We start from the raw sequence: 21,832 nt of genomic DNA, 5'->3' as shown, positions 1-21,832 counted from the left end.
AGAAGGGCTGTTGCAGTGTGTGGTGGCTCTGTGCAGCTGTGAAAGGCGCTTGTGTGTCTGTGAGAGAGAAGGGAAAGAGGAGGAGATAAAACTGAGCAGGGCGACTGAACTGGGGCTAAAAAAACAACAGGAAACTCTGAGCCAGTCTAATGTTGTTTCTGCTCAAGCCTTCGGAGGAACAGCACGGCACTGCCACGTCCTACTGCCAAACTACCGTCAAAAGATCATGATCTCCACAATCTTCAAGTAAAATTGGGACCGTGACGTCACTTTTGAAGACTGACTTGGAGCGGATGCAAGCTTTTCGGGAGTCCAGAGCCGAGATTTCCAATTCTTACGACCTATTCATTCTAACATATGGATCCGTGGAAGGGATATACAGGTTTTTGTCATTGGGAGAGTTAAGAGAAGACACATGAGGAATAAAGCTGCCAAGCAGAAGTCTAAGAAGAAGGCTACTGACAATGCGTTCGGCTGTGACTTGATCGAGCATCTACAGAGCACAGGACAAGATGGTAAACATTTTGGAGACTAACTAACGGTTGGAAATATTAGTTAGTTCCACAAGCCAGTTTAGAAGAACAGACAGGCTCATAAAGTTGATGGCAAAAATAATGGGAGATGTGTAGAGCAAAGGCAGTGTCGGTTAGTCCAGTGGAAATGCTTACAGTGCTTTGAAATACATGTGTTTCAGTTTATGCACGCTCATTCATTCTCCCAGCGGCAGGATTAAAAGTTCATGTATCACTGGGTGCGGCTCGCTCACGTTTTAAATCATTTTATTGACTTTTACGTATTAGAGACAGAAGACTGGGCGGTGACTATGGATGAGAAGAAGTTGCGTGAAAAACATCTGACAAAAAGTTGCTCCAAATGACACCCTTCCAGGCACACAATGGCTGGTACCTTTTTTAACATGGGCAGCATTTCCTGAAAACAGTAAAATGACAATGTGCAGTGACAGGCTGAATGAATAGGGTTGAAAATAACTTAAGGAAGAGGCCGCTGGACAGAGTGGACATGAGCGCAGAGGGAGGCGGAGCGAGCGGGGCAGGAAGTGAGGGAGGAGGTGTCCCATTGTGCTCCAGTGTGGTGGATGTCCAGCAGATATGAAGGCCCTCCACCACTGACACTGATATGCATTATCTGTAAAGTTCAGACAATAGAACCTCAGCCCTGGACAAAACTGTTAGATATTAGTCTCCACGTCGTGCCGCTTGATTTTGATTCCATAAATAACAGCAGAGTTTGAAAGTAATAATTTAGTATAAAAAAATGCCACCAATTGTATGGCAAATTATATCAAACTTGTTGTATGATGTTTTCTAAATGCTTTTTTTAACTTTGTGGTGAGAACATCTCTCAACATCTTGCCTCGACACAGGAAAACACTCCTGTTATTATGTCTGTGTAATCTCAGAATACATATCATCATCATCGTAAACTTTATCTTGGACACTTACTGGTCCATTGAAATGAAAAGACAAACAAACAACAACAAAATAGGATACATCATCTTTTTTTTTTAGAGGCTAAAAAAGTATCATAAGTAAGTTTCAAATTGAATTTATAGTGTATGAGAGTTAAATGGGCAATGCCAAAAATAAAAGACTTTTTCTAACAGTCTTGTTTCAACAGCCAATGGAAACCTGCTTTGATGGTCATGATCTTAAAACTATTACTATTATACATTTTTCCACACAAGGAAACCACCAATATTCAAAATTTGGCTTGCTGCTGTGGCCAATAACTGATATTGGCATGTACAGTTATTATAGCAAGGCCCACAAATCAAATCTTAAGTTGACTTTTCACACAGGAAAAAAATAATAACAATGTCGTTATTTGGGATATAAAATTATTTGTGGCATGATTGACATTTTTTGGGCTAATTGTTACATTTGTACTCATTAGTTTGTTTAAAAGACAAATTTGATGTACGAAGGGCAATCTGGGAAGGGCACATACAGACTAAGGTACCGCCCCAAAAAATAACGTCATCTGTGAAAATTGGTCATTATCGGCCGATACCGATACTGCAACCTATATAATGCCCATCCCAGTTTAAATATTAACAATAATTTGCCAATTTCCAAAGAAAACACTTACCAGATATTATGATCAGTATAGTGGCAAACCATGACATAATCTGATCTAAACTGTTTCGTGACAAATATGGCCTCAGATTGAACCCAAGTTCCTAATGCTTCAGTAAATACAACAACGTTAAAACAAGCAGTTCTATTCTCTCTATTCTCTAGTTTATAGGAATGTAAATAACACCAGACAAGAGGAGAGTTCTTGTAAAGTCAACCACTGCGAAGCTGCTGAAACCTCCCCATTCACCATCACGAATTCACAAACAACTCCTGTCTGTGTCCCACATTGTTCATTTTTTGCAGTCTATCGCAGCACAAACAACAAACAGAGGCAGCTAAAGTCGTTTTTAGGGCTGCTTATTGAGGTTAGACCACAGGCGCGTCACCAGAAGTCTTAATTAAACCTAATTCACGAGAATGTAAGTGCTGTAGACTCCTGGTGTCTGCAGTTATTATGGAGAAATTACACTGGGGTTTAAATGGCTTGCTAAGGTTTTGAAAATTATACCTTTTATTGGCTCATGTGTTTATACTGTCTACACGTAAATTAGTCCCCAGCTACACAGAACTAACTGCCATTTGTATGTGTTATAGCAATTTGTGGGCTATGTTTGTCGACTATCATTGGGTATATTTTAAGATCAAGAGTAAATTATTATTCTATGGATTTTTAAAAAAAGGTTACACAGGGCCTGAAACGAAAAACATTCTAGGCATTCATTCATTTTGCAAAGGTATAAGAATTACAAGGGCAGCAAGCTCTCGTTTAGGGGGAAATACTCTTTCTTAAGCTACAAACCCGATATACATCCTCAACACATCAGAATCAGAATCAGAAAAGGTTTATTGCTATTGTCAATGAACAGAATTCACAAACATAGGAAATTGCTTTGGTGATTCGGTGCAACATAAAACAATGATTAAAACAACCTATATAAGTCAAACGAAAAACAGGTAAAATGAAAGAACAAGTCACTTAATGTACTGCTCAATATGACATATTGAACAAAATTAAAGTAATGCTAATTAAAAGAGATGCTCAAGTCAGAGAGATCTAACTTTAATTTCCATCTGAAATGACCTCAAACTGATGCCAAATGTTTGACTTCAAGCTCTCTGACTTCGAACTCACTGTCTATGACAGTATTGTTTTCATTGTCAATGATTCACTCGTTACACATCCTCTGCTGTCCCATATTTAGTAATACATGATCATTATTTTGGATGCTAGAAAGAGGAAGTTGTGGCCAGACCAGAATCAGTGTCTAAATCACTGTCCGAATCCAAACAAACTTGAGGACTGAATCAGATATCAGGGGGCTGTTGTGTGTGGGCCAGTGGTTAAGATTTCAAAAGTGCTTTTCTATTAGAGGAAATGTCGTAAGTGATACCGGCTACAAGGACTGGGTGTGTCAACCTTCCTCTGAAACAAACAAACCATTTTTAACTTCCTGCCAATGTCCACCTACAATCATGGGCCCTCAGGAATAAAGAGCAAGACAGCCCCATGGCCATAGAGTACATGTGCAATAGTTTCCTAATTATAATAGTATAATGGTATAATGCAAACGGGCTAAACTTCAACTTTCGAAAGTGCTATTCATTTATATTTTTGGCTTTAGTCCCTCAGGTCCTGAAGAAGTGTGCAGAGTTCATTGAGAAACATGGCATTGTGGATGGGATCTACAGACTCTCCGGCGTCACATCCAATATACAGCGTCTCAGGTAAAATGAAAGAACAAGTTAACTTAATGCACTGCTACAATCAGTACATTAATACTAACAATTCTAACAAAAACTGTTGCAAACAATGTGTTCTTTTTTTTGTAAATGAGGGGTGGATGTCATCAAATGGGATTACTTTTTTCACTTGCATTTTTCAAGCTTAGCAAAGGCTGAACTGAATAAACTAATAATATATTAATCACTAATAATTTAAGGAATGAACCAGACAACAAGCCAGGAATCCTTCCCATAGTAGTAGTTTGCATTTAATGTGTATCTCACACTATAGTCGTAATTGTAAGTGAACCAAATCAACTACAATAACCCTAACCTTCAAGTGGTTATTCGTGGAAAAAATACAAATATAAATTATAACAAAACAATAAATGTCAGGATGATGTGTAAACCTTTTATTCTGAAAAATTATTTTGCAATCCATCTCAGAAAATGAATGCATGACTTGTAGAATTGTTTAGAACTTTGTTTGTATTGTGTAAAATTGGGGGGATTGGGTTGTAGTACAAAAATTATGATTTGATTATTTCTTAAATACATATACACACATACAGGTTGCCTCAGCGGCAGTGAAAGATGTTTCAAATGCAGAGAATGTATTTTCCAAACAAACAGAATTGAAATATTTGTTTCACAATAGTCTCAGAAACTTATTTGACTCGAAAGATTTTATTGTTGTCAACTGAAAGGATTTTAAGACATAAGATTAATGTTGCAGGTGTGTTGCCTAAATCACTAACAATTAATGATGAGGTTAAACAGATTTCTATTTTGTATTTTGAGATTACAACATATCAAACAACCTATTATTGCTGATTCCGTCTGGATTCAGTTATGGTTGATTACAGCCAACTTTTTCTTACATAAACCTCTGCTTATGGTTTGTTGATTATGCATAAACATGTTAACTGGCCAAATCCTTCATGCTCTTGTGTGTTTGTGTGCGTATAGACAGGAATTCTGCTCCGAGGCTTGTCCTGACCTTACTAAGGAAGTGTACCTCCAGGACATCCACTGTGTGGGCTCCTTATGTAAGCTGTACTTCAGGGAGCTTCCCAATCCTCTGCTCACGTATGAGCTCTACACTAAATTCACCGTGAGTATCTAAATTAACACATGTAGAATAATTTAAAACATTTGTGTACTATAACAAAGTGAGATCTTGACAGGCGCAGTGCATAAGAAAAATCTTTCCTCTTTAGCTTGTTCTGGGTCTTACTTTGGCTGCATTTCATAGTCTACCTGCAGATGTGAAAGGACCCAGAGAGAGAGAGAGCAACAGGAATGCTGAACTGTGGAGAACTCTGTTTACTTACCCGGATTATTTGCATATCTGGGCATTTATACAGTATTTCTCATGCTACTCGTGCCTGCCTCCAGTCTGAAAACAGTACTCCAGTGTTGTAGAAAACTTCAAGCAATGCTTAGGAGTATGCTAACCCGAATCTCATTCAACTTCTTAACTCCAAAGCCTGAAAGTCAACTGTTTAAAAATGTTCTTTATACTGACTGTACTGTGATGACTTATGCAATCATATCCTAGATTTATGTGGGTTATTGGTACCTAACAAGCACATTTTAAAATGTGTATATGTGTGTAATCGTCACAGGATTCCGTTTCTGTCCAAGGGGATCATGAGAAAATTGTCCACCTCCAGAAGGTCATCAAAGAACTGCCAAATGCTCATTTCAGGTACAGTTCACACTATACACTGTAACAACAAGGCAGTGTTAAGGAAGAGAACTGTGACTGATCCACAGGACTCTGGAGTACCTGACCAAGCACCTGACTCACCTCGCCACGTTGAGCACAAAGACCAACATGCACACAAGGAACCTGGCCTTGGTGTGGGCTCCCAACCTGCTCAGGTAAAACCTGGTGTCTCACTGATCTCTGTAACATACAGTGCATTATCCAAAATCCAAGCAACTGATCAAACTGTTTATCATTGCTTATAATTTAGGTCAAAAGATGTTGAGGTTTCTTCTGGTAATGGGAACATGGCGTTCCAAGAAGTCAGAGTCCAGCAGTCCATCATTGAGTTCATTCTCAACCACACAGAGCAGATCTTCAACGGTGGTTCAATCCAAGTTAAACCCAAAGAAAGTAAGGTTCATAACATTATACAGTGGCCTATAGAATATGGAAAAGATCATGAATATAAATGAATATTCTCTAGGCTTAATGTGTGGGGAGAAGTATGCCACTCTGCCCATCAGTGGACCCTCAGCACCCATGAAACTAATGAGTTTGGAGGAAGCCCAGGCACGATCGTTAGGTCCAAACCATCCTGTGCACAGAGAGCGGCAGAGAGAGAACAGCCTGCCTGACCCCAGCACTGCACAGCTCTATCACACTGTCATCGACATAGACAGCAAGTACGGACATCTCATATTTGCATTGGTAATTGTATTCTAGATTAAATGTTTAACATGTTTATTTCTCTATAAAGGAAGAAATTCTCAGGAAAATCAAAAAAGTGGAAATCCATTTTTAATTTGGGAAGATCTGTGGATGCAAAGGGAAAACTTAGCCGTAATGGCAGTGTGTTCATCAGAGCACAAGGGGTCACAGGTAAGAGAATAATTATGGTACTGCACTCCTCACTGTATCTCATTGTGTACAAGGATCTAAAGTTATACAATGACAAGGTCTTTAATGTTAGGAGTATTTAATATTACAATATACAAACATATTTGTATATTAATCCTTGACATATTATAACAATTAAATTAATAATAAATCAACCTACATGTGTTGAACTCACTTTTATATGTATAAAAGAAGTAGCTGATATTTTCATTACAGAAAAGGCTAAAGGCAGAAAATCCAGGAGCATGGAGTCACTGTGCTCCTTACCAACAGGTAAAACAGAACCAAGATACATTTACAAGGAAGTCTTTCAAACAAATGATTCACAACTGTTCTTTTATGACCAGATGATGACAGAACTGGAGGCCGTGTGGCTGTTGGACCAGGCAGCATTTTTGCTCCAGATGTTAAGTCTCGGACTCTGGGCTCAGACTCTCTGTTTGACCTAAGTGAAGATGAACCGACCTGGGAGATTAAAGGGATCAGACCCAGTGGAGCTACAGCGGGATGGACCACACACATGGACCAGGACAGTCCACTGGGGACATCACTGCCTGCACAAAAGCCACTGCCGGAGCAGTTGAAGGTGTTCAAAGGAGAGGACGTGAAGGGGTTCAAGCCCACCTCTCCTAAAAACAGGAGAACATTGTACTCGTCCCACAGCTCCTCCTCGCGACCCTCGTTCCCTGGGAGCTTCTTCCCACTGGAATCCTCCCCACGACACCAGCGCAGGGTGCTCAACATTTCGGAACCTTTTGCTGTGTCCGTGCCTCTGCGTGTGTCCGCCGTCATCAGCTCCAACAGCACACCCTGCAGGAGCCTGGCCAAAAAGATCCCCGAGCCGGCCTTCAGCGGAAAGAGCAACACTGTCACACAACTGGAATATAGGAGGCAGGAAGAGACGGAGAAGATCAACAGAAAAGAGGGCAGCTCCGTCCAGTCAGAGAGTGAGCAGTCTTATATTGTTAAACAAATAGCCTTTTGTTCTGGTTAAAACTGAAGAACAAAAACAAATAAGAACATCTTTTACACAGATTCAAGAAATGATGGATCACAGGAGAGTCAAAGAAGTGAATCTGAGGACTCATTCGATGGGAATACAGGGCAGAAAGTGCCCTCTTGTGGAGACGATCTGCACATTCAGTCTACTCCTAAGAAACTGGTAAAAACACCTATGTAGCCTAGTACTATACAAGGAGTTACAAAACATATCATAATGGGTCTTACAAATAACAACACACACACAAACTATCTCTTGTTCTTTTTTACAGGACCGTGTATCTTCACATGGGAAAGGACTATTGGCTGACCTCAGTCCAGAGCTAAAGACAAGTCAACCAGAAATCAAGCTACTGGATGAAACGTTTAAGCCGGTTTTTGGGACACAGAAGTCATATGATGGCTTGAAGCTGACCCCTGATGTCAAATCCAAAAGAAGTCAAAGCTCTCCATCTCTGACACTGTTATGTAAAGAAATGTCTTCACTGTCATTTCTGAACCACCTGAAGAGTGGATCAGAATCAGCCAAGAAACAGCCTTCGGAATCAGACCTATTATTTTCTCTGCGCAAAGACTTTGATGTAGCTGTAGGTGGTAGCACAGAAAACATACAGCCATCTAAAATCACAAGTGAAATAGAGAAAACCACCCAACCACCTCCTAAGAAAATAGCTGTAAACAATAAAGTGACAGAGAACCTAGCTCCTTTGCATCAAGATGATACGTTAACTCAGAAATCATTGGAAATTCCTGCAGTGCACCCTCACAAAAACAACAGCCTATCCCAAGAGTCAATGCGGAAAAACCTTGTTCTTGAACTTGATAGTGTGCCGAGGCTTTCAGTATGTGTGGAGGAGAGGAGAAGTGTTTTGGAGCTGGAGGATGAGGGTGGACACGCAGAAGAGCTGGATTTAGTGGATCCTTGGGACGAGGTGAACTCAGCCAAACAGTGGGTGACCAGTCCACTGCACTCCCCTGATGTGGAGGAGCTGTTCAAACAACTGGCACCGTCTTGCCCAGAGAGAGGTGCTACAGTCCCAGAGGAAAGCAATATTTCAGCAGCGTTATCAGACATCAACAAATCCTCCACCAAACCCAGTCCAACAAAAAGCTTCTCTGGGAATATTCCTCCAGGGAGTAAAGCAGAGGCTAAATGGATGTATGCGCCCACACGGACAAGCAACACATCACAAGCTCACAAATCTCACAACTTAAGTAAACACAAGAATACAGCATCATCTCAAAGGTTTCACAGACAAATGTCTCATGAGGCGGCTACTTTGGACAAAAAAGAGGAAAATACACGACACAGACCATACTCACTTAATCTAGATTTGGGACCTCGCTGCATAAGGGACATTTCTAACCAGCAAAACCTTGGTTCATCAGAGTTTTGTCAAAAAGGGATGCAGCCTGGGATTGTTAATAGCTGCTTATCTGAGTTGGAATTGTTTCTGAACGATAATCAGGCACCATTGCGCAGAAACTCAGCGCCAGTCAGCGTGTCCTCAGTGCGCACAGCCTTCATGATAAAAACCTGCCAGGCCAAAGCTGTTCCCGTTGTCCCTCCAAAAGTCCAGTACAGTCAGATACCTCACTCCAGACTTGAGAAGGATACGGGGAATGAAGAGGAAACGGAATGTTCAGTTGAAAAAAGCATTGCACTGCCTCCACTGGTGATGTCTGAACTCAAAGAGGAGCTGGAAAACAAAGAACCAGCACCTAAGCCTGTCAAAGCTGCTCATGTGGAGAAGATGGTGGAGACCGCAGGGGAGTTACCGGTCATAACACGGCGACACACACCCAGTCTGGAGGTGTTTGTGGATGCTCCTCGACCAAACAAGTCCAACCTTTTACAGAGATCATCGTTTAGGAACAGACAGAGACCTCAAAGTCTGATCCTGCTGAGCCCTCCGTTCCCCATCATGGACTACCCCTCTTCTGGCGACGACGGGAAACTCATTTCATCCATCAGGAGCCTCAATGACACATCAGCCGAGAGCAACAGGGTGACGGAACAAGTGCAAAACAAAATGACTATTCCAAAAAGCGGACAGAGACTGGAGACCTCCACCAGCTGCTTCTACCAACCACAGAGGAGATCCATGATCTTTGACAGCAGAAGCCATAGGCAGATCGAGTGACAAACCACATTGTCTTTGTATACAGTTTGTATCAGGAAATGTTGGTGCATTGGGAGGAGCTGCCGTGTATATAAGTCATTGGATCTGCACATTATGTTTTGTTTGTTTGTTGATTTGAGTAGCGTAAAATTTAGAGTCAACATATCAAATTTCCAACATGGATTTCAACAACGTATGAACTTGAAAGAATCAAACACTTAAGTACTTGTGAATGATCTACATTGCATATTTTGGAAAATAATCATATAGTTTAGCTGCAAAGATATTAGAATTTACTTTATATGAATAATGTCTTGATTTGTCCCAATTTTTACCAAAGTTTTTGTCTTCGTGTTTACATTATTAGTGGTATTTGCTCATTTTTACTTGTTAGCTCAGTGTTTAGCAGATAATGTTTCTTTTCCCTTTTTCACGGAGCTCAAGTAGGTGAAGAGCACAAGAAGTGGCCACTGAACAAGGACTACACCTATAGTATCAATGCATAAAAGTAATTAGGGTGGTATCGGATTAAAACTAAATGACTGGTATCCCCCATTGCTATAGTATTATATTCATTATTTATATTTAGTTCCATGGAGGAGATCAGTGAGTTACTTAAAAGTAGTAACAACTTTGTCAAGAAAAATTACAGCTTGAAAAACTAATAATTTGACCAGAGCTTAAGGCGACATGGCAAATTATAAAGTTAGATATATAAAGACTGAGAACATGTTTGTTGGGTATAGAAATCTTCCACAATTGTCATTTGACATTCACAAAACAGACAATTGACCCATTCATTGCCAAAGTACAAAATATATTTTGACCATAAATGTAATATTTATTCCTAAAATAAATTCACCATGAAAGATAAATGTATGGTGTATATTGTGAAACTGGTTTGTCTTGTTTAGTTTTCTGAAAGTTTAAACAAAAGTTTAGTTTATATTTTTTATTCATGGCAATATTTGTGAATTTGGGACAGGAGTATTTATGGTGCTCAATGACAGTGCTAAGTTTGTGCTTTAAAAAAATGCATCGACTCTTGCAAAAGAGTTATGGCCATAAGTTTATATTTAAAATAATATAAACATTTGTATATAATTATCACTTTATCATAAATCGGATTCATACAATGGCTTCATTAAGAAGAACTCAATAAGAAACAGCCTGGAGAGGGGAGGCAACAATGTCCGTGAAAAACCAACAGGTGGCGCTGCTGTTCCACATTGCTTCAAGCAGTGCCTCGTGAAAACATCACAGAAACGAACTTGGAGTTTTCAAAAATTCCAATATTTTGCATCTGCCGCGAACTATAATGGCAAAACTCGTTTTATTGGTGTGACCGCCTGCCTGAGATTTACGCTTTTTTGGGGGAAGAACTGTTGCTTAAAGTATTTCAGAAGAAAGTGTATTTTAATCTGCATTGGCCATGGCACGTTAGAGGAATAACGCATTACGCACAACGGACCTGCTTACGTGACGGTCTACTCCAGAGTATGGACATTTAGTATTTTTTGGCCTTTATTAAAATTAAGTATTTAAAATACCAAATAATCACAAGAAGTATCCACAGCTCATAAACTCGCACAATATTCGCCAAATTTAACAACCGCGTTCAAAAATCAAACGTGCCACTTGCGGACACATTAGGCCTACATCGTGCGTTGTTATTGTACTACGACTTTGACAACAGTATGCACAAAACGGATCTATTCAGAATGTTTGGAGACAGCAGGGGTCACTTCCATGTGCACAGAGTTCATTATTTCTCGACCTCTGACACGGCAGTGTATGGACCGAGAATTAAAAGGCGTATTCTGCGCACACACTGCAAAAGGCACGCAGAGGCGAGGCACGGTGCACGTGTTGAATATTCAATTAGAAGAGGGGGAAAGCTGCGTGCCACACCATCTCCCATCACTGATGAGAACTGTTTAACACATTACAAAGCTTAGATCCTTATGTTAAAAAACTAAGGCACTAACATATTTGGTGATAATTCAAGTTAAATTAATAAGGGATTCTATTTTGGAACCATAGTGTAAAACAACAGCCATAATTCTCTACATGTTTGCAGTGCAGGCAAAGTTGAGGGAAATTAAGTACATAAAATAAAAAAAAAACTGTAATAAACTTAAGTTAGAGACAGAGGAGCATCGCATAATTAAGTAAAACTTCACTCTCCAACTAAAAGCCAAATACAAAAATTATATAAAAATTGTAAGCCAATAAGTTTTAGAAACTCCACAACTTGTCCCTCCACGCTCACCTCTTGTCTGATTACAAAGCGCACCCCCCCCCCCCCCCCCCCCAAAAAAAAAAAAGCAGTTAAAAAGTTGTTAAAAAGTTAAAAAGAAAAAGCATTTTTATCATACAAGTAAGGAGTACAACTTGTCTTTGCTGAGCTGGACAAGTTTAAACTGAGTGAATGTTCTGTGCCACAGAAAGCCACGCGGATCCAAAAGAGCTCTCATTGAGAAGCCACGTGTCCGTTTCCAAAGCCTCTCCAACTTAACCACCTCCTTTGTACCACTAACCCACATCGGCAGCGTCCCTCCACATAAAGGGATTTGCAATTTCAAGATATTTCAGCTTAAATGTTTTTGACAGTTCCCTCGCTTTTACTTCGGCTTGGTTATTTTAACTGTGCCAAATGGGTCACCTTGGGTTGCTGTCTGCGCGCAAAGGGCTTTTGCGCGCATTCAGTCTGAATTTTTTCCAACTTTCCTTGACGGGGAAACCAGCTGCTGGTCGTGAAAAGACGGCTTATTAATTGTCCTTTGTCATGCAGAATTGCTTGATTTCTAAAGAAACGTACAAAGGCTCTTTTTCAGGATTCAAGTATTTTGTTTCGTGCGTATTTTCAAACCATCGAATCAGCTGCAGCGCCGCGCCGTCTACCAGACTCTCAGGTACTGACTGCCTGCTCCCTTTGTCCCCTTTTAAATGCTGTTGTAAATCGTGCAGACTGATTTGTTACAAGCTGTTCTTTTAATCTGATAGATAAGAGACATGTCAAAGAAAAGCCGTAAATAAAAAATTAGGGTGAATAAAGACAAGGGCGAGTCTGCTAGATGGGCGCCTGTTGACTCAAGCGGCTCTCCAGCGTCAGGGGAGCCCTTCTCTGCTCCGTCAAGGTTACGTCCACAATCCTCTTTTCTTCTTTTCTAAAAGACACCGTAGTCCTTTTTGCTTCAATGAATTGATCGGCACAAAATTAAGAATAAATAATTTGAGCATTTGGAGCAGGAGCGTATAAGCTCCCCCAGGGCGCATACCCCCGGGCTATTGAGCGGATAAAGGGCGCTTTGCACAGTGCGTTGGGAGCAAAATGGAGCTTTATGGTGCAATTAACAAAATGGTCTAATCCAATACATCTAATCAGATGCAAATATTAGAGGTTTATAAAAATCGTTTAGTTGACATTAAATGGAAACTTGCAGATGGAACCGCGCGTCCAGAAATGGCACGCTGATACCAACAATTTGTACAACATATAACGGTCTTATTCCATCCTTCAATGTAACCCAGGCATGCATTTTGGTATCATAAACAATGTCTAGAACATACTAATCCAAATAAATACTACTGAGAGTAAAAACTTTTACTCCCGGAGCAGCTGTGGCAGTGCGTAAAGTACATACACAAATGAAAGATGCGCTTCTGAAATAACCACGTTTTAAACAATATTGTAATTGAAATAAACTTAAATATAGATTTCAATGAACTTATGAATGCAGTACTGTGTGAAGATGGTTAACACATGTAAGCATTTACTCACACATATCGCAGTATTTTCTGACAATGACCCTTAAAAGTGATATGCTGCAACCTATCTTGTCTGCGTTTGGATGACGTTAGGGATCACTGACGAGTTTTTTTAATCTTTATGCCTTTTGTATCTTTCAAGATATGGTTTTATTTATGAACGTGTCTTCTCGGCAGAGTTCACTAAAGTATCACTAGAGAGAGCAGCGAGCTGAGAGTCGCACTGACAGCGGAACAATGCAGGTCATTGACACCAAACCGTTTCTGTCTCTCATGTATTTTCATGTTAGATCGATATCTAGAGATGCACTCCACAGTATACAAGCTTATTGTCAATAATAGGCCAGTCGCACGAGACGGGTCACTTCTGTCAGTCAACAGAGTGGCCCCTAGGAGACTTGGTGTCCGGATGACGACATCGATGCCTTTATTTGGCCTGACTTTTACGCATTCAATGTTTTAGGCTCCAACCTGCATCTTGGCTCGTGGTTAAACTGAATTCTGAGACTTTAAGAACGATTGTAAAACATATCATCATAATCATCATCAACATCATCCTTATTTGGTCCTCGTGGATTTGGCGGAACCTTAATTGAGGCATATTACGCGCCATGCCAAATAGGCCTACTTTGGAATGTTGACGTTCATAAAAAACACCTTCTATATTATTACTATTATTATTGTGTTGATAATTGATCTTACAGGTCTTTTATTTTGCAGCTTCGTTAAACCTCTATATACAGGGGTTTACGCGCGCAAAAGTGTACAACAGTAATGCGTAAAGACACGTTCAACTCAGACCAGATATTTTTACAGCTCAGAAATATTTTATTTATCAACATTTAAATAAATAAATATTATTCCATCACATTGAAGATATAATTTGAGATTTATCTCATTGACAGCTGCGATCTCGACAGTTTTTTATCACAGCAATTAATCCAGTTTCCGTTTTACAAAATAGTATAACCCATAATATTCACAACACTGTTGTCTCTATCATTTGGGTTTGTTTTCTAGTTTGTACAAATCTGCCTAAAACTTGGATTGGCAACAACAATTTGACTGTTTTCAGAAAAAAACTACATACAAAGCGTACAACATGTATACAACTATACAATATTCAGGACAAGGCCTGATTAGAAAAATCTCTGTTTATATACAAACGACTGCAAAGCGGAGCAGTCTTTTTTGGTACTTTGAAAACAAGTGCTGGGGTTGTAAGAGATGCTCAAGGGGAAACAGACAAGTCCACGTCGTCTTTCTCTGATGAGGATGGAGAGATGGGCATGTCGTCCTCTTCCTCCTCTGAGCATCTCGCCGCTGAGCACTTGCAGTTGTGAGAACCAGTCCGTGGGACACTGCTCTTGCCCTCTTTTTTGTGCTTCACTCTGCGGTTCTGGAACCAAATCTTGACCTGTTTTTCTGAGAGGTTCAGGTAGGTGGCGATCTCGATGCGTCTCAGTCTGGATAGGTACATGTTGGAAGTGAACTCGCGCTCCAGTTCCAGAAGTTGTGTGCTGGTGAAGGCTGTGCGCATGCGCTTGCTGCTCTGAAGTTTTGCTGTACTGCTTTCTGTGGAATAAAAAAACAAGGATTTTGAGTCATACTGTTGAAACTGACAACATAGAAAAGGGCAGAGTTGTGGAAAGTGTTGAATTGTACTTACCGATAGATATGCAGTGGAACTGCCGGGGGTCTGGGACAGAGTAGGCCGCCTGGTAGAGACTGGGCGCATGGCCCAGGCTGAGGCTGTTACCCGAGTGCCGGGACAGAGAGGGGCAATACTGTGAGGCGAACGGTGAGAAGGAGGCTTTAAGCAGCGGCAGTGCAGGCGGTGATGGGTGCAGCTGGGTGGCCGTGACGCACAGCGGACAGAAGCACAAGAGCCCGGCTTTCCGCGAATGGCATGATCCCGGCAGCGCGTGCGGGTGATGCGGAGAATGCACGGCGTAAGGAAAGAGTGGAGGGTTGTTCTCGCTCCCTTTGTCATTAGTTTCTCTTAAAATCAAAGAATCCACGAGGAAAGAGCGGGGCATTGTTGCAGACTCGTAGTGTTGCAGTTTAGCGCGTGAAAAGCTGCCGTGCGTCAGAGAAGTGTTGTCCTCGAGGCGTGGACAGCGAAGTGGTGCTGAACGCGCAGCTCGGGCTTTAAATAGCTGCGTGGACTCGGTTCGGCCATGTGACGGTTACGCTCAATAGGGTTTTGTGCCTTTCTCTCGGCATTCCCACTGCACGCTTCCCCATTATTTCACTTGTTAACTAAATGAACTGCATAATGTAGTCTATTCTTGTCAGCCCCACCCACGCCGCGAGAGGCGGCACTACCCATTCTCCCTTTTATCATCTCTCATTTCATCATGAGCTGCACAAACTCTCATGAAACATACTGAACTCATTTACTGTTAAATACACGAGTCGAGCCAAGTTTTTTATCATTAAAGTTTAAAGGTCCAGTCCAATACATTGTAGAATTTGGGAGCAATCTGCAAATGTTGGTAAATTTCAGGACTAAGAATATGGCCAAAATCATATTTGCAGGTTTTCAAAGCGTACAGGTAGTCATCTAGATTAGAACTCAGAGAAAAATAAGTCGAAAATGGCCTGTCAAATAAATTGGGTAAAAAAAAACATGGGCCCAGGCTTTGGCCTTACTTTTACGCGGGTTAAACAGCACATTTTCATTAGCTTACAATGTAGTAGAGTTTCTTTAGCTGTCATTCTCTTTTCATTAGCCTTGTTTAAACAGACTGCCTCACATTCACTTGGTCCTTAATGCTCTGCATTGAGGCCTGTGTGTGGCTATACTTTACTGACAGTTTAGCGCAAACATAAACGCAACAGCTGAATGTAAAGCTGACGCATATCCACCTGAAGGTTAATGTGTCATTTCTGGCCACAAAAAAGGACAAGCGATCGCCCGGAGGCTGCGCTGTTAAAGAGCACTGATTCATTCCTTTGGCCGGGCCCCTGCCGGGTTGGCCCAAAGAATATGTAAAAATAACCAGGTTTTCACTCTGCGGCCCTTATTGAATGTCATTGTGGTGCGGTTTCAATGAGAGAAAAAGAGAGTCGAATTAAAGTGTGTGACAGCGGCGGATAGACGCAACAAAGGCGACTCTGTCATAGAGGCGCTCAGAGCGCGGCGCGTCAAGCCCCCGCCTCACACTCATTCAATTAAGTAATAGGAAAACATTTTCTTTCACTTTAAGGCCGCGAACAACACCTTCAAAGTGAAGTAACCGTAACATCAAGTAAACTGTGCAATTGGCCTGTTTTTCCCAACTTACTGACACTCAAAATGTGTTTGAACACGTTTAAAAACAAAAGGCCAACTCCGTAGCCTAATCTCCCGGTATTGATCATACTTTTACAAATAGGCTATAATTGTCTTAGTTTTTTTAGGAACAACATTTTTTTTGAATGTTTTGGGCACCTTTCTTTAGACTGCAAGCTTTAAGGCTGAGTTAGACTGTCACCATGTGGTCAATTAAGGTGGTTTGTTGTCCACATTCATCGTGTCTTTTTGAATTAAAGCGTTCCCCATGACAGTGTATGAAATAGTGTACAGCAGTGGTCCCGCGGATAGTAGCAGCCAGGGCTCATGGGTCGTCACGCAGGGAGCCTGTCCTAATTTGCAATCCCAACTGGAGACTGACAAATAGTTTTGACCTCCCTCTGGAGGCGCGGATCAGAAGTGCAAAGAAGCTCGTTCTCCGCAATCACTTTACCGATAAATAATGGGAGCAAATACCCCACTTACCATAACCACAAAATTATGGTGAACTGTAGTTTTACATAAAATATAAGCTGCGAGTAAATGTCACTTGTGTGTCTTTCAATTTTTATTCAGTAACAACACGTTATACACCAAGGTTTATTCATGTTTTATAAGAGTCTGTCATCATTGTTGTGATAATTATTGAAAATGTCACAACTCTGATTGTTTAAATTGGCTTGATGCCCAACACACAAGGTTTTCATGAATACATACTGTATGTCAAGAAAAGCTAAGTTTATTTTGAACCTAAAACATTATCCATTTCAGTAATGTGCAGCAAGTGGCAATATAAAATATAAAATGGAAACTACAAATGTGCCGTAGCTCATAAATATGTTGAGCTCCCTTTCAAACCAAAAGAACGTAGCTGCATACAGCTGTATTTTTATGAAGTTCCAGCTTTGTCAGGCAGTCCCCTCTTATAGTAAATTATTTATAAGATATTAAGTTGAACAATTGCCATCACTCAGATTTATCCGATGATAACACGGACCAGGGCCCGCTGTCTCTCCGCACAAACACATTTTCAGGGGCTTTTACACAATTATTCCCAAAGATCTCGTGCCTGATGACAAAAAGAGAGCAGTCTGTTTATGGAGATGTAGTCAATATCTCCTTTTCGTTTGGTATGAATAATTCATAGTTTAAGATACCATTCCCCTCACTTAATATGTACACACTTAAACACCCACATGTCTAATACAAATGATGGTTTAGCTGACAGTGTAACAGGATTTAAGGTCCCTCTGGGGTTTGGCCGCTGCGTGTATGTGCGCTGTGACTGTCGACGTGACACACTGGGCCAGTTGCCCCTCCTAATCTGCCCCTAAGGCAACATCACACCCTCAGCTCCGGCTGCACCTCTGCGCACACAAAGGCTGATTATCATTCATATGCTCGCCACAAACACCAGTCCAATAGATAACAGATGACACATAAGTACCAGCTCAATGGGCCAATATGGTAAGACTCACGGAGTCTATAGGGACTAATGAATCCTTAAGAGAGAGCCGCAGGGTCCAGCACAAATCCACAGGTGAACCAGACTATAACCACAAGCATGACCAGAGCTCTGCCAGCTGGAAACACTGAGCCAAACAGTGGGCTTTGTCTGCACTGATAATATCTGAAGAGTGATTATTTGAGGTTGAGGAGCAATTTGAATCACAGAGGGCCACAAATTAGATCAATTATATTTCACTTTCACCAAAACACAGTCAAGATATGCCAACAAATAAACAAAGTAGAAATAAACAATGTCAAGCTATGTTTTTAATGAATTCAGGGATCAATTTATCCAGCCAGCAAAGACCTGAAAGGCTTTGCCATGGTGTTTTAGGAGACATATGGTCTAAGCCTTAAGTTAGGCAATCTATGCATTATTTGGAAACACAAAGCCGGCCCCTAACACTATTATTTATGGTAGGTTAGTAATTTCACTGCATACAAGACAATGAGATAAAAGCCAGACAATTTGCTTAAGAATTATATGCTTGAGCTTTTTCGACCGTTAACTGTAACAGGTTTTTGTCTAATGCCCTTGGCCTTGAAATTAAATGTAATTTCAGGGATGCATTTAGATTTGAAGGAGATAGTAAATACAAATTGTTTCTGTTAAAATGTTAAGTTTTTCATGCAAAATTCTTCATTTGTGCTTCACAAAGTATGACTAAAAAGTTGCTTTAAAAGTTATTTTGTTTTGTTGTAGTTTAGCTGGTAAACTTTGTGAATTGTTTAATCATCTGGTATTGCAATAATAAGGCTAAATGTGCAAATAGTTTCTACAGTTATTCTATATATTCTATAGTTACTTCTACTCATGAAGAGCCACTGATGCCCAATCTCATGTGGGCCTCAACAGGACAAACCCTGCACAATGGACACTTCACTGCTGGCTTTCACTCACTTTTAGTCAAGGCAATTCAATGTGATCTGTGGGTTCTCCTTGTGTTCCTGAGACTAAATTTCAAATTGGTCTCCCCTATTAAATAACATATAATACTTGTAAATGTAAATATGTTGATGTGAGGGGAGGGAGAGGTTTGGTAGGTTAAGTTTGGTATACTCAGTGACTATTACTTCTAATATTTAATACAGACTGCTAAGCTTACAATAATAACAAGGCTGAGTTGTGAGGGCTTGTTGAAATAAATGTTATTTAATACATGCTAAATAATAACAAATCACAGTCGACCTTGTCTGTGCACTGAAGGTGACAAATGGCATAAGTCATGCTGACAGTGGCTCAGTTCAACGCAGACTATTTGCTATTGCCTCCTAGCAACCACAGGGTCAGGTCCTACAATCCTCCATCATAGACATATAATTATAAATATCAGGATGGAGTTAGCAAATTATATGTATATTTGTACACTTTAATGTATTATTATTAGTTCATTCATTAATTTCCAACCACTTGTTCCCGTTTGGTGTCGCGGGTGACTGGAGCCTTTCCCAGTGACTTTGGGCCTTAGGCGGAGTACACCCTGGACAGGGGCCAACTCGTCGCAGGGTTATTAAAATTTTAATTAAATGTAAAATTTAATACAACTTATAGTCTAATTTAGTAGTGAAATATTTGTGTGTGTGTAAATACCTGCTGATTGATGTTGTGTCAGTGTGTTTGGATCAGAGTGTGGACATTTTGAATTGTTCTTATTGTTGATTGGGGCAATTGCATTATATAATATCCTGTAAATCAGGAGCTTAATGTCCTAACTAAACAACACTAAACTAATTCACAAACTCTTCAATTGGACTAATATTGAACAATACTGAATTAGTCTTTTTATTTTACACATTTAACCACTCTAGACAACACTATTAGCACACAATCACATTATTGTATGAGGGACTATCATAAGGGAAGGTGGGCAAAGTGTCTTGCCCAACTGCACAACAACAGACTGAACTGAGGAAAGGATTAGAACCCTTCCAGGTATTAAACAATTATTTAACCTTATGAGCTGCTGCTGTGGGATATCATAACTATTAGGCCTTGTGTACTAAAGACATAAATAAATAAAAAATGAGAGCACAAAAAATGTTCCTTCTTGTCTTGACTAATTAATCAATTAAAAAATATAATCAACAGAGATAAAAAGGTGTGTTGATTTGCGTTTTAGTTTGTGTCATGTTTTCCTAATTCTTGTGAAATCTAACTTTGTTCATCTTATTCCAGGGGTCAAGTGAAAAGCTTTGTGGTGCATCCTTTCTGATTTCTTGCTGCAGAACGGATAGATAAAGATAAAGTAATAATAATCACCTTTAGCAGTGAGCCACCGCTGCCTCTAAATGGGGAAGAGATTCTGCAGGTAAATCAAGTCTTATTGTTTTAGGGGTAAGGCAATACAGTAAAGAATAATATCTCAGTAGTCTTAGCCACACTTGTTTAGGATTTTCTAAAATGTTTGTATGCTCGCTCTGCGTCTTGTTTTTTTCCCCTTGCTGTTTCTTTTGGTTGTATTTAAAAAAAAAAAAAAAAAAAAAGAACCTTTAATATTAGACTCAAATCTGATATACACTTTAAAGTTTAAACAGACTCTTTCGGAAATCTATGAATGAAAAACTATTGGACCAGACGGTGTCTCCCCCAACACTCTGAGACACTGTGCAGAGGAACTGACTCCCGTCTTCACTGACATTTTTAACACCTCCCTGGTGTCGTTGCATGTCACAGCCAGCTTCAAGTTGTCCATCATCGTCCTTGTCCCCAAAAAGCCCCGGATCACTGGACTTAATGACTACAGGCCTGTGGCGCTGACGTATGTAGTCATGAAGTCATTTGAACGCCTGGTCTTACTCCACCTCAAGTCCTTCACCTCCCCCTGCTGGACCCCCCGCAGCCTACAGAGCCAACAGGTCTGTGGACGATGCTATCAACCTGGCACTCGACTTCATCCTGCAGCATCTGGACTCTCTGGGAACCTACGCCAGGATCCTGTTTGTGCAGAGCTCAACGTACCTGACTCCACCAGCAGGTGGATCACTGACTTACTGAAGGATCGGAGGCAGTCCGCAGCTGGGGAAGAATGTCTCAGACACTCGGATTATAAGCACAGGAGCTCCACAGGGCTGTGTACTTTCTCCCCTGCTCTTCTCCCTGTACACAAACTGTTGCACCTCCAGCCACGACTCCGTAAACCTGGACAAGTCTGTGGACGACATCTCAGACGGGGATGAATCTGTCTACAGGAGTGAGGTGGACCGGCTGGTGTCACTAAGAATAAATCAACGATACAATAATCCGTAAGAGCCACATGTAATACAGCTGTATTACATGTAATACAGCTGTATTACATACTGCACTAGGACACCAGTCTGCCCAGAAGTCAGTGGAGATGATCGTGAACTTCAGGAAAGTCACAGCCCCCCAGCCCCCCCTCACCCTAACAGACTCCACCATCACCACCGTGGACTCCCTCCGCTTTATTGGCTCCACCATCCCCCAGGACCTCAAGTGGGGGCCCACCATCAGCTCCCTCATCAAGAAGGACCAGCAGAAGATCAGCTTCCTGCGGCAGCTGAGGAAAGTCAAGCTTCCAGCCCAGATGATGGTGCAGTTCTACACAACCATCATTGAGTCCATCCTCACCTCCATCACCGTGTGGTACGCTGGTATGCCACAGCCAGGGACTAACAAAGACTACAGCGCATTGTACGCTCTGCTGAGAAGGTGATTGACTGCAAACTTCAATCTTTGCCAGGGCTCTGGGACGTGCAGGTC

The 21,832-nt window shown here is 40.9% G+C and overlaps 2 protein-coding genes across 2 annotated transcripts; one reads left to right on the top strand and one right to left on the bottom strand.

The window, feature by feature from the left end:
- Positions 1-48: 48 nt before the first annotated feature.
- Positions 49-10,284, top strand: arhgap31 (Rho GTPase activating protein 31). Its single transcript, XM_072446236.1, has 12 exons — positions 49-515; positions 3,722-3,824; positions 4,791-4,935; positions 5,450-5,532; positions 5,601-5,708; positions 5,804-5,946; positions 6,020-6,218; positions 6,293-6,414; positions 6,649-6,705; positions 6,780-7,379; positions 7,467-7,594; positions 7,704-10,284. Exons 1-12 carry the CDS (start codon positions 416-418, stop codon positions 9,573-9,575), a joined length of 3,660 nt encoding a protein of 1,219 aa, XP_072302337.1. The 5' UTR covers positions 49-415; the 3' UTR covers positions 9,576-10,284.
- A 3,848-nt stretch (positions 10,285-14,132) lies between these two features.
- Positions 14,133-15,567, bottom strand: gsx1 (GS homeobox 1). Its single transcript, XM_072445560.1, has 2 exons — positions 14,995-15,567; positions 14,133-14,900 (listed from the first exon to the last, which is right to left on the bottom strand). The coding sequence occupies exons 1-2, from the start codon at positions 15,362-15,364 to the stop codon at positions 14,557-14,559; spliced, it is 714 nt and encodes a 237-aa protein (XP_072301661.1). The 5' UTR covers positions 15,365-15,567; the 3' UTR covers positions 14,133-14,556.
- Between the last annotated feature and the right edge of the window lie 6,265 nt (positions 15,568-21,832).

This window comes from Eucyclogobius newberryi, unplaced genomic scaffold (assembly GCF_026437365.1).
Source record: "Eucyclogobius newberryi isolate DKJ021-1_F unplaced genomic scaffold, fEucNew1.0.hap1 SCAF_15, whole genome shotgun sequence".
In the NCBI taxonomy this organism is placed as follows: Eukaryota; Metazoa; Chordata; class Actinopteri; order Gobiiformes; family Gobiidae; genus Eucyclogobius; species Eucyclogobius newberryi.
The sequence above is the reverse complement of the archived record's forward strand: the minus strand, read 5'-3'. Positions and strand labels throughout refer to the sequence as shown.

Excerpts from the sequence above, each read along its gene's own strand:
- arhgap31 (XM_072446236.1), top strand. The coding sequence starts at position 416 with ATGAGGAATAAAGCTGCCAAGCAGAAGTCTAAGAAGAAGGCTACTGAC. Across the intron at positions 3,825-4,790 it reads TCCAATATACAGCGTCTCAG|ACAGGAATTCTGCTCCGAGG; the intron begins GTAAAATGAAAG and ends GTGTGCGTATAG. Across the intron at positions 5,533-5,600 it reads CTGCCAAATGCTCATTTCAG|GACTCTGGAGTACCTGACCA; the intron begins GTACAGTTCACA and ends ACTGATCCACAG.
- gsx1 (XM_072445560.1), bottom strand. The coding sequence starts at position 15,364 with ATGCCCCGCTCTTTCCTCGTGGATTCTTTGATTTTAAGAGAAACTAAT. Across the intron at positions 14,901-14,994 it reads GTTCCACTGCATATCTATCG|AAAGCAGTACAGCAAAACTT; the intron begins GTAAGTACAATT and ends TTTATTCCACAG.